The sequence below is a fragment of the Ammodytes marinus genome, assembly GCF_949987685.1.
Source record: "Ammodytes marinus genome assembly, chromosome: 17".
Lineage (NCBI taxonomy): Eukaryota > Metazoa > Chordata > Actinopteri > Uranoscopiformes > Ammodytidae > Ammodytes > Ammodytes marinus.
Window position 1 is genome coordinate 8,210,239 of NC_137221.1, and position 12,058 is coordinate 8,222,296.

Sequence of the window (12,058 nt, forward strand, 5' to 3'; positions counted from 1 at the left end):
AGGCAAAAAACTGTTTTTTGAGCTTAAATGTGCTTATATTTTATTCCTTGTGTCTCCCTTCTTTACAGGATGAGTCAAATGGATGGCTCTTCTTAAATATGTGGTCACATTTCCAATTTCTTTCACGGTTTTCGAGAAACAAAGGGGTGGCACAACTTCCAAAATGCACAATTTAGGCCACTGTCCCCTACTGTAAATAAAAGGTTAAGATTTAGATTGTATTCACTTCTTCAGTCCCTTTTTTTGTGTGCAGTGCATCTGCATTCAGTTCAATTTGACCTTCACACTCAAAAACATTGACACATTTAGAAAAGAAAAAGGGGTTTTTTAGTGCTTCGGGCAAGTTTTTCCAGTTACTGCTCAGGGGCAGAGTGTGTAGAGCAACAATGGCAAGAAAACAGCAGAGAATCCTTTGACTTCTGAGCCTCCATTGATTGCGGCGATGGTGGATTGAGCAGTTGACATCGTTAGCTTTGCGTTGGTGACCTGAGAGGTGGCAGTTATGTCGAAGGCTAATTGATTGGTGTTCGCAGACATGGTTGTAGCAGTGGTGGATGGGTCAACAGCGGTGGCGCCCATTGTAGTTGTTGGGGCGTTCGCAATTGACAGAGTGGTGGCCTGAGAGGGGGCAGTAATGTCGGGGGCGACAGTTATGGCATTCACAGACATGGTTGTAGCGGTGGTAGATGGGTCAACAACTGTGGCACCCGTTGTAGTTGTAATGATTTGGTTGGTTGAAGAGTCTGTTGAAGTGTTTGGTGTAGCAACAGTTGTTGCCCTTGTGGTAGGGGTTGCTGTGGAGACTGTTATAGTAGCATTTGTAGTCATTGTGATATTAGCAGTTGTTCCATTGGTAGAAACAATGGTATTTGCGTTCCCAACGGTGATGCTCCCTTGAGCCTGATTAGAAGCAGAACATGATTTTATTAGAACCAAAAGCTATAGTGAGTCCAACAAAAGTATTTCTGTTCCCAGACATCTATCTATCAGACATCTATGAACATGACCATTGGATTAGAGAGCACGTTTTAAACTTAAACTTGTTTTCAACTATATCGTTGATTTGTCCTGGAGCTCCAGTTAAATGATAATACACCAGCTATCTTGTCATGTTGGAATGGACTGGAAATACATTCTTCTCTTTTGTGTCCCATATATACAGTCAGTGCAGTTTTAAAGATGAAATCAAAATCATCGTTGTTTTTAAAAGTTACAATAAGCATGTTCTATCATATACAGTTAAATTAAAAAAATTCAAAGAAATTCCATTGCTGTATATGACCTACTGTATTTAATTACATGTGAACCTTATCTTACCTTCTCAGGAAAACAGGCTGCCTAAACCACGCTGAATATGCCAACATTTTGAGTGCACGTATAGTCTGTTATGAATTGGTTGGCTATGGATTATTTCAGTCAAATCTTGTGCAAAGTGCAAAGTGCAAAAAAAAAAAATCTAGAAGATAGTAATTTTTTTCGACATGTTGTCTTGATAAACAATTTTAAAAGTTTATAAGTATTTACCTTTCCTAATGCCAGCAGAGCCAGTAGGCAAAGTCCCAGAGCCAATATCTTCATTGTGGAGAGCAGAGAAGAGAGAGAGATGAACCAGCAATGTTCCTGAAAGTGTCCTGTTGTTGTGCAGATGGCAGGTTGATGTGAACGTTCTCCCCTTGTAACCTGGTCTACTTCTACTTTGTCCTGGGAAACTGAGAGGAAAGCTTTTGTTCTTTCTTTTAAACAGAAATATCACATTTCAGAGGAGGGGTGTGAATTTATGACAGTATAACCTTACTCTTGATCCAGGAAGCTGGTTGGTCCATTAATTGTGTGTGTGTGTGTGTGTGTGTGTGTGTGTGTGTGTGTGTGTGTGTGTGTGTGTGTGTGTGTGTGTGTGTGTGTGTGTGTGTGTGTGTGTGTGTGTGTGCCCGTGTGTGTGTGTGTGCGCGCGTGCGTGTGTGCGCGCGTGCGTGTGTGTGGGTATGTGTGTATGTACATGTAAAAGGCCTCCTTCTACTTTGTCCATTACTATGGGGCGACTGTGGCTCAGGTGGCCAACGATCCAAGGGTTGGCGGTTCGATCCCCGCCCGGCCACCTGTGTCATGGTTGTTGTGTCCATGGGCAAGACACTTCACCCACCTTGCCTTGTGTGTATGATTGCTGTATGTTTGAGGTGGTGGTCGGAGGGGCCGTTGGCGCTGAATGGCAGCCACGCTTCCGTCAGTCTGCCCCAGGGCAGCTGTGGCTACTATCGCTTACCACCGATGGTATGACTGTGTGTGAATGAATGGAACCTGGAACCCTGTAAAGCACTTTGAGTCACAGAGAAATAAAGCGCTATATAAATACAATCCATTATTATTATTACTATGGATATATTACTTTGTTCTTTCCACTCTTCACTACTTAACACATTTTTACCATTCATGCTGACACCCTTTTCCAAACTAAAAATGTTTTTATTCCGTTAAAGCAAACAAACACAATCACTTTTGCAGTTTTTGTGACCCTGGTCAGTTGAAAGGAAGGATATCACTTATAATATCATAGCCTTTAACTAACTTTTAACTAACCCCCCCAATGACTGCTCATAATCCTTGAATTCACACTCCCATTCATATTTACTTTGTATGTTACCTGACAACTTTACGAGTTATATAAATTCAATATATTCAATTTGTCTTTGAGTTTATATGGTGGAAAAAGGTGACCTCCTTACAGTGGTGCTGTGATCTGGTTTAATATGTAAGCCAAATAAATATGGACTGACTGCTTTACTTCCTTGTACGTACGGAAATTCTTTCAACGTAGGATGACTTTGCTATAGACATCATATAACCCTTGGTGGATTATTGGCAAATATTGTTTACTCATGACTGTGAGCCTTAGTAGTATGAAGGTCTTTATCAAGATGTTAGTCTCCAAAACATATCCCGGACATCCTGATGTTGTTTTCATTGAAATAAAAAGACAATTTTGAGTTTGCAGGTGCCAACTGTGATCGGTATGTTATTTTTGAGGCGCCATTTTTTAAAGAATCTTCAGATCGATCAATTGTAATAATTTGTTATTCATTAATTGTTTTTTTAGTTTGTGAGTTATTTTATTTGTGTCTTTTATTCACTTTTATAGTAAATTATTTTTATCTTACTTTTATTTGTATTTAATCAGGTGTCAGAGTGAGAGGTCTACTGATATTAGCATAGTTCTTCTTATTTTGTAAAGCTAGTGATAAAATACAGTTCACCAACAGGCTGAGCCTCCATTGGAAATAATAGCACAAAAGCATGAATGGCACCTTTTGTGACTAAGTGATGCTATCTTTGGGCTTGTTCTCTCTTTCATCAACTTTATTGGCAGGAATGTAATAAAACAATATTGCCAAAGCATCCTTAAAATACATACAAATTCAATAACAACACTAATGATCAACATAACCTAAGCATAATAATAGAAATGATTTATGATATGATATCAATGGTAATATTGATATAATAGTTGTTTTCTTGTTCTTCTGTCATGCACATACCAGGCCATCCTACATACCATACCATTCCCCCAGTGCATGGTTATAGTATTACAATCTGCTATATGATATGATAGGTAAAGTAGGCCTACCAAAATTGAGTTGTTATTGTATGAAAATGTGAGAAGAGTTTGCTGTGGTCTAATATGTGGGCGTTGGCTCAGTATTAATGTCAAACTTTCTTCATAGCACATAACACAGGCTCTTGATAACACTCTATCTCTCTGCCCCTTCTCTATCAAATATTTATTCATTTTTACCACAGGACACACAATACGTTGAGCGATTACTGTCTGTTTTGTGTCATGCCAGCACAAACCGGTTGGACAACACAGATCAAGCCGTGTACAAACATTACTCACTCGCATTAAATGATAATTATTTTTGTTCTATAGCTCAGTTTTGGGGTCTTTCCATAGACTTACAATTATGAATGAATGAATGAATATCTTTATTGTCATTGTAACAGGTACAACGAAATTAAGTGCAGTCCTTTTAGTGCAAAAACATCTGTTATGAGAAAATTTATTTCACTCATCACAATGTATTCATAAATAAATAAATAAATAAAAACTAAATAAAAACTATATAAATAGTCAACTATAAGAAAAAAATTGAGACTTAACCATAACGTTAATTATAACCATAATCAATACTTGACTAAACCTAACCCTAACAACTGATCCAAAAATCAGATTTCTATGAGGTGCACGGCTTTTGTCCTCAATTGTACAAGCCACCCCCAATCAACTGGTCTCAAGTCGAGTCCACAAAAGTGAATTAAGTCAAAAACACACACACACACACACACACACACACAGATGGGCACGCATGCACGACAAAAACACAAAAGAGCGGTCGTTTCAAAGTTCAACACAACTACTATTTACATTTTTTTTTTAAATGGCAATTTATTCCCTTTATTGCATTCATTACATTTTATATTTGATTAAATAAATATTCTCACACAGGACAATACATAGACTGGTACTGTCCATGTAGATAATGCAAATGTGATTTTGTATATGTCAAAATACAGATCAGGCGGCAGCAATCTCCTAATACGAGAACAAACATGTAGGAAACTCAGTATGATCCGTTTGGTGGCTCTGTTCACTAATAATTTCATAATCTCATGGACCACAACTTTGGTTATCAGAGATCAACAATAACGTATTTCCTCTACAGCAAGTATTCTAAAATAAACTCAGTTTTAACATATGCTCAACACATGTGAAACGGTGTGGTAATTTAAGAGCCTCAAGAGGGCGCTTATTGCCAAAGAGCTTGAATAACAAACAATCCAAACGGCAGACTGGCAGAGGTGAAGGTGTTGCTCTGGCCGTTCTTTGTGGTGGTCATGTTGGTCATAGTGGACATATTAGAAGAGGTCGCTCCCGCCGTTGTGGGTCCTGTCACCATCATGGAGGTGGCTGTAATATTTGTTGTAGCTGTGGTGGCAGTACTCGATGTAGTCTTATACATGGAGAGAAATAAAAAAAAAATGTTTTAATGCATTTAAACATTGATTTAAATGATAAAAAATGAAAAATACAAGCACAAAATAATTCACTGAAATATGAGCCTATTGATTTATGAACAACATTAGAGCTTCTTGCGGTATAAATGGAGGGGATTTTTATTATTATTATTATTATTAAGAATCTGTAAAATGTGATTGTAGTTTCTTTTAGATTTCAAATTGTTCACACCTAGTTTACATCTTTCTCTTGATCTACTTTTAAAGCCGGCAGTGAAGGAGATTTTTACCTGTCCACAGACGATTCCGAGCAGAGCCAGTGAAAACAGCCCCAGGACATGGTTCTTCATGTTGGATGAGAGATTATTTCCTCTTGAAGAAAAACAGACTGCTGAATATATCTTTTTAAAACGTTTGTAATAGCTTTTCAATATGTAGTTGTTGTTTTTGTAAGATTGGTCTGGTCCTATCGAACACTTGTATATCCTTCTGAGTCCTGGTTTTGCCAAATGTGTGTGTGTGTGTGTGTTTTTCCAGCGACTGATCCTTTATAAGGCTTACAGAATATTCACCTGATACCCATTTCCATACACGAAGCCTTGCCTCAGTCTCCACCCAAGCTCTGGACCGCAAATGCAAAACATCACATTGACCCAATTGAAATCCATCCGTATATGGTTGTCAGAGTAGATATACTCGGGCTGTGCTCCCTACAATTTAGCTTTAGCCATTTTTATTGTTTCATGCCTGTAGAATTTGGTAAGAAACCTACTGATCAATACTTAAAAATAAATAACATCTTAGATTGGCTTCACCTTGTAGACACTAGTGTGATGTAAAGATGAAATCTTCATATGAATTGCACAGTGAGATGATCATCTGAGTACAGTTTATTTACAAAACATACAGCTGTGCACAAACAACGTAAGCAGAGTCACGAGAGAAAAGAACTCTAACTAAACAACATTAAAGCTGATGCCTGTATAAGAATTTGATACGGTTACCATTATATTTGCCAAAACATCCGGAACAGATAAATGTCATACTCCGTGTTTATGTTGCTTCTTTTATATACATTTTTATATTGTATTGGAGGATTACAGTGATTGCATTTTACAGGAATTAAGAACAAAGTACTACATTTTTTTTTTATATTAACAAAATAAAACCTAAAACAAAACTAAAAACTAGCAAACAGAACATTGTTTAGTAATACCCCCCCTGCCTACTAAATTGCCCCGTAAAATTTGGTGTATTGACACATGACGCACGGGATTATACATCATTTATTGCTTCAAAAGTTTAAAAAAAAAGGAGCTCAGTGCAAACAAAGCACTTCATAGCGCTAAGATGATAAGTGTGTGACAGTCACAGTGAGAGCCATTCAATAATAGGCTCTTTTTCTATCGAGACGTTCAGCCCAATGAATTGTAGGCCATGACACAGATCAGGGGGACCAGTAGTTGACTGTAGGACTCGGTCAAAGAGGCAGACCCTCCGTTTAATGTCACAGCTGAAGTTGTGGGAGCGGTAGAAGACCCATACGTAGGATGCTGTGTGGAGCTAGTGGTTGCTCCAGAGGACACGGTGGTCTTCTGTGAATAGGTGGCGTTAGCTGTGTTGGGGAAGGTAGTAGTTGCTGCAGTGGTTCCAGTAGTGTTGTTGTTGGTTGTAACATGAGTGGAGTTTTTGTCGGGCACTGTTGTGGCTGCTGTGGTAGTTTGGGTGGTGCCGGTTGGCTCAGTGTTGATGCTGCTGGTTGTTGTTGCATTATTTGTTTCTGCCTGCACCTGTAAAATGGAACAGCAGTCAGAAGAGAATGTTTTTGTAACTTAATTTTTTTTTATGGACAATTTTGTAAGCATACAAAAACGACATACAGACAACATTGAGTTGAAGAGTTGAATACCCGTGAAAACAAATAAAGCCGGCCTGTAAAACTATAACATTTTCTTACATATATGCATATTAATAATATTATAAAGACAAAAATAGGAAATGACAGTATAAAAACAAACATGTGAGCTTCCTCCCTTGTATGTAATACAACATCATGGTCTGATTCCAAGCCTCCTAATTTATGGTGTTGTTCAATTTTCTTTTATATATCACCCACTTTTCCCACTTTGACTCAACATTCCCCTCCTGGAGCCTCGATACGTGTGTGAATCTTCCCATGTCAAATATTTCCTCTACTACCCCCAGTGAAAAAAAATGTATGCAAACTATATTTTCTTTATTACTTCTAGTGCTATCTTGACATGAAAATACTTAAGGTTTTTATGAGCTCATATTTTGAGATAAGCATCTTGAACATTTCCACCCGCCCCATGCCCGTAGGCTACAACGGAGGAGGTGAGAATTGCATTGTCTTGGTTCTCAAAGCAATAGTTCTTCAAAATAATATTAATATAGAAAATAGTTAAGAAATTAATACAGCTCATGCCCTTTATGAAACGTCACAATACAAGTGGTACACATATCTAAAGACTGAATTTAGGATACAGGTGATACCACTGGACAAAATGCTATCATAGGCCTACTAACAGCAAAAATGAATTATTGTTTGTAGTGCTGGGCTATATTCCCCTTTCTGCCCTCTGCTCTCTGTTCAACCCAAAACCAATTTATACCGTTATCATTTCATGCCTGTATTATGTCGTCAGCCAATGCCTTTGATATGAGCTGCGTTACATTGTGAGCCCTTGTTGGTGATGACAAATCATTCGTTGTGGCGGCATGCAAATGTCAAGCACCTGCTCATATTTCAGCAGAGCACATGAGGCACAGAGACATTAATCACACTTTGCATATTGGTGAGATTGGTAGAGGCCTGCAGAACAAGTCTGCCCTCCGCTGATTGTCACACAGCATATCCGCATCCACATCCGCATCCGTCTCTTTGTTTTATTTGTTTTATTTGTTTTATTTCAACCCCCCTCTATAGTGCAAACATACGCTATATTTTTCCTAATAGGTGATATCCATCTGTAAATAGAAGCACTCCCGTCACTGACACCAAAAAGTCCCCTCAGGCAAAAGAAAAGGATTTTTGAGCACTGATAATATAAAGTAGGTCTAATATAATAATTCAGTATTACATAATTTAAGCAGCCGAAACGTTATACAAATATCTCCTGCTCAACAAGTATATTTAGCGTGAACATTTGGGTAACATTCGGTTCTCAGAGAATATTGTACAAAGGGGTTAATTATATCATTTGACCTAAACACAATTTCAATTTGACAATCTTTTTCAAATTAAAAGCTTTTTTTTAAATAAGGTTTTATTAAATCCAAAATGCCCGCACTACTAACACACAATCAGCTACTGCTTCCAATGTCAAGAGCTAACTGTATTATGATTTCCATTCTAATTGTTTGATTGGGTGTTTTGCTTTTGATCAAGTGTTAGTATGAAAGCTATATTTGGTACTTCTCAATAATTTTTTTAATTCAAACTGAATTTTTTTTGCCTACTGTCTTTTCGTACAATGAAGAAAAAAAAATCTATTTATTTGTTTAATTCCATTTGCCTACACTCGGACACGCATTTAAATGTTTCATTTAGCCTTCCGTGAATTTGACTGCAACCACACTCCGTCCCGAAAAAAAGAAAGAAAAAAAAGGCAGCTGTGCATTGTGTTCAAAATCCACATAAATCATCTCTCCAACCAGTGCCCAGTAATCACAGAGGCTCCATTTACTAGTCTATCACAGCCCCTCAAGAATGTGGACACAAAACTCAGGCCACTTGTCCCACTAACATGTAACGCAGTTATAGTTATCCAAAGTGTCCCTTACCTCAGTGCAGCCCAGAGACATCAAGGTCAAACACACACAGAAGACAAGCATCATTGTGTTCTCCATCTTGGTATTCAACGGTTTCATTTGGTACCTTATGGCTGTCCACGCCTTTCTGTCTGTCCTTTTATACCTGCCGTCTATAACAGGTGTCAGCGAGAGGTGGGCACACAAAGAAAAAAAAAACATGCACTGCATCATTTACAACTTGACCTGCATTGTTTGTTCAAAGAGAGGTCTGATAAGTGAAATATGTCTGTTATATAAATCAGAACAATGGCGTGAAGAAAAGTTTACATAGCATTTTTCTCAAAGGTAGATCCAATAAAATCTATTTTTAATCACACTGGGTACTCGGATTTTCCCGCATGCCAACTACTTCCCAGTTCAATGCAGCAACCATAATAAAAAACCTTTCCCGCATCATAGTAAGTAGTGCCATATTACAGGATATATTAAATTACCACATTTCATCCAGCTTTACCAGATTCTAGAAACTTGACACTTCAAAAGTAGTCTTAATTACACTGTGTGGATGATATTTAAAAAAAAGTAGTTAATATAATATTATGAGAGTATTAGATTTGGCATCAGAGCAGTCTTTAAGAAAGTAAACAGGTAAACTACAGAACCCAGGTTTACATAACTTTATCACTGTGTTATGAATAAGTGTACAGATCATAACCAAACAGGATTCAATAACTTAGGTGTGTATAAAAATGATTGAAAGAACAGAATCTAATGTTACCTCTTTCTGTTTTACTTTTCACGTTTGACCAAGCTCTAAAAAGATCCGCCAAAGAAAAGCCAATTCACTATATACTATGTGAAATGATAATGTTATTCACTCAAAAGTGGAATTCAACACAGAAACCCATCACCTAAGATGTCCATGGTGATGTTCTGATAAGACAACAATTCTATTTTGCCCAATTTTTCCATCCCCACGAAACATGAAAATCTGGGAAATAAGGCACCTTTGATTTCACTCAGCCTGTTAACCAGAAGCTGAGTGATCTGTTGGAATGACACTCAAATGTGTGATTCTTTTTTGAGACCTATTTTATAAATAAGAAATACTTTAGTTAAAACGTATCACTTTCTAAAAAATGTATACAACCAATGATTTGACAGCCTTGTTGCACTGGGCACAGGAGTCTGCTGTTTCCACCTCAGTGGTGTTTCACTTTCGAAAAGAAAGATACGTCGGCTCGTACAATTTATTGTCCCATAAAAATCTGCTCTTAAAGGAAAAGTAAACAGACAATCTATCTCATTTTGGATTTTATTAGGCTGAATATGGCAGAGGGAACGGGTGTGACAGAAAAGGCTTCAAGTGAATAGGTTACACAATTCTCACCAGGGCAGTGAGCGCTGTTAGTTATTCCAAGGTTAAGACTGATAGTTTATGGTCCAAAGAAATTCCCAGGTGACTACTTCACGTGTTTATATGAGATGATACTAGATGATTGAAGGAAAAGATTATGGAACTAGATATATTGAGACCATTTTGGCAATTTAGGTCAGATGCAATCTACAACCGCGAAACACATAAAACCATAACACACTTTTCATCTTCTCATCAGACCGAAGGACAGAAAGGGGAAGCAAATGTGTTCCTGTAACAAGTTGTTCTGGTAGCACAGCTAAGCCTTTGTGGAGCCTTATCAGCTGTGCCATAACCCAGCTCAATATTTCCTGGTATCAGGCATTTAAATGTCTCTTGCAGATAACCCAATGACCTGTCATCTCTGCTACTGGTGCCGTAATTCAACTACGGCATATTTCATTTGTGACACTATTCTTTCTTTCTTTCTTGCATTCCTGCTTGTATAGGACTTGCTCTGAATCAATGCCTAAATGTTAATGGTTAAACATCACATTGCGGTCCTTCCTGTCTTGCTCTGATATCTTATTATATATCTGTTAGGTGGACAGAACTTATTTAATGAGAGTTACTGATTGAATCAAATAATGTTTTATTGCCTTGTTGTGTTCATGGTTATTAGCCATAAAAAGGAAAGGAATGCACTTAGAGGGAAGAGGGGTCCTTGTAAACATTTCAATTGATGCTCGGAAAGAGAAATTTGCAGAACCTGTGAATATAGTTAACTGTAAATAACACAACAATGAACCGAGGATGATGTGTCAAAGAGACAATTGAAAGCCTGACAGCCACAGAAAAAAATTCCATTTAGTAGGCCTGAGACGTGCCAATTTCCTCCTGAGTGTGAGATTATGGTACTTGACATTTCAATCTGTGATATGAAACGCAGCAAGAAAAAACTAGTCATGCTGGGGCTAAATGCTAAGATGGTGCAAACATGCTGATGTTTAGCAGGTATAATTTTGAACATGCTCACCACCTTATTAGCCTGTTAGCATGAAAACATCCGCTAATTAGCACTACATAAAGTGGCTAAGACTGAGGTTGATTGGAATGTCATTGGTTTTGAAGGTAATTTGGTTTTAAACTGGAATACTGCACACATGAAAATTTAGATTCGATGGTGGTGTCATATTATAAGTGAGAGGATCCTCAAAGTGATTAGAACTCATAATCTGGGGACATATAACTTTCTGTAACAGATTTATGAACAATTTAGTTGATGATTCGTCATATGGGGGACTACTCTCTCAAAAATAATCAATAGATTATTTACAAAAGTGACACGTGATTTGATATTTGCTTTCAAAACAGTTGGTTAGTTACTAATATGAATACAAACCTTAAGGTTTATCTTTCTGGACTATGTTATGAAAGTGGCCGCACTTATGTAGTGCTTTATGATGTTTTTGTCGCTAATTCACCGTTTCAATGACATCTAATTTGCAATTTCAAAATTAGTTTAAATTTATCTAACAATGTGTATGACTTGTGTATCCTTGCTGTTCAATGTTGTCATTGTGCTCCAGTGACCTCTGTCTTTATTTCCCGGCTTCAATACAAATCTCCCTCGGGATACAAATAAAGCTCATGTTGAAGTACTCTCTCTCTCTGTCTTTCTTTCTCTTTCCCTCTCTCTCTCTCACACACACACACACACACACACACACACACACACACACACACACACACACACACACACACACACACACACACACACACACACACACACACACACACACAAACCAACAATTATGAAAATAGTGACACGCACAAACAAATCAGGGGAGCATGTTATACTTACACTTGGGTTGATGTTTAACTCACAGCTGTTAAGGTCAAAAAAAGGTCATTTTAAAA

General features: G+C 37.6%; 1 protein-coding gene across 1 annotated transcript; it reads right to left on the bottom strand.

Moving 5' to 3' along the window:
• Positions 1-5,884: 5,884 nt before the first annotated feature.
• Positions 5,885-8,899, bottom strand: LOC307264621 (uncharacterized protein). Its single transcript, XM_080046062.1, has 2 exons — positions 8,812-8,899; positions 5,885-6,797 (listed from the first exon to the last, which is right to left on the bottom strand). Exons 1-2 carry the CDS (start codon positions 8,896-8,898, stop codon positions 6,423-6,425), a joined length of 462 nt encoding a protein of 153 aa, XP_079902188.1. The 5' UTR covers position 8,899; the 3' UTR covers positions 5,885-6,422.
• Between the last annotated feature and the right edge of the window lie 3,159 nt (positions 8,900-12,058).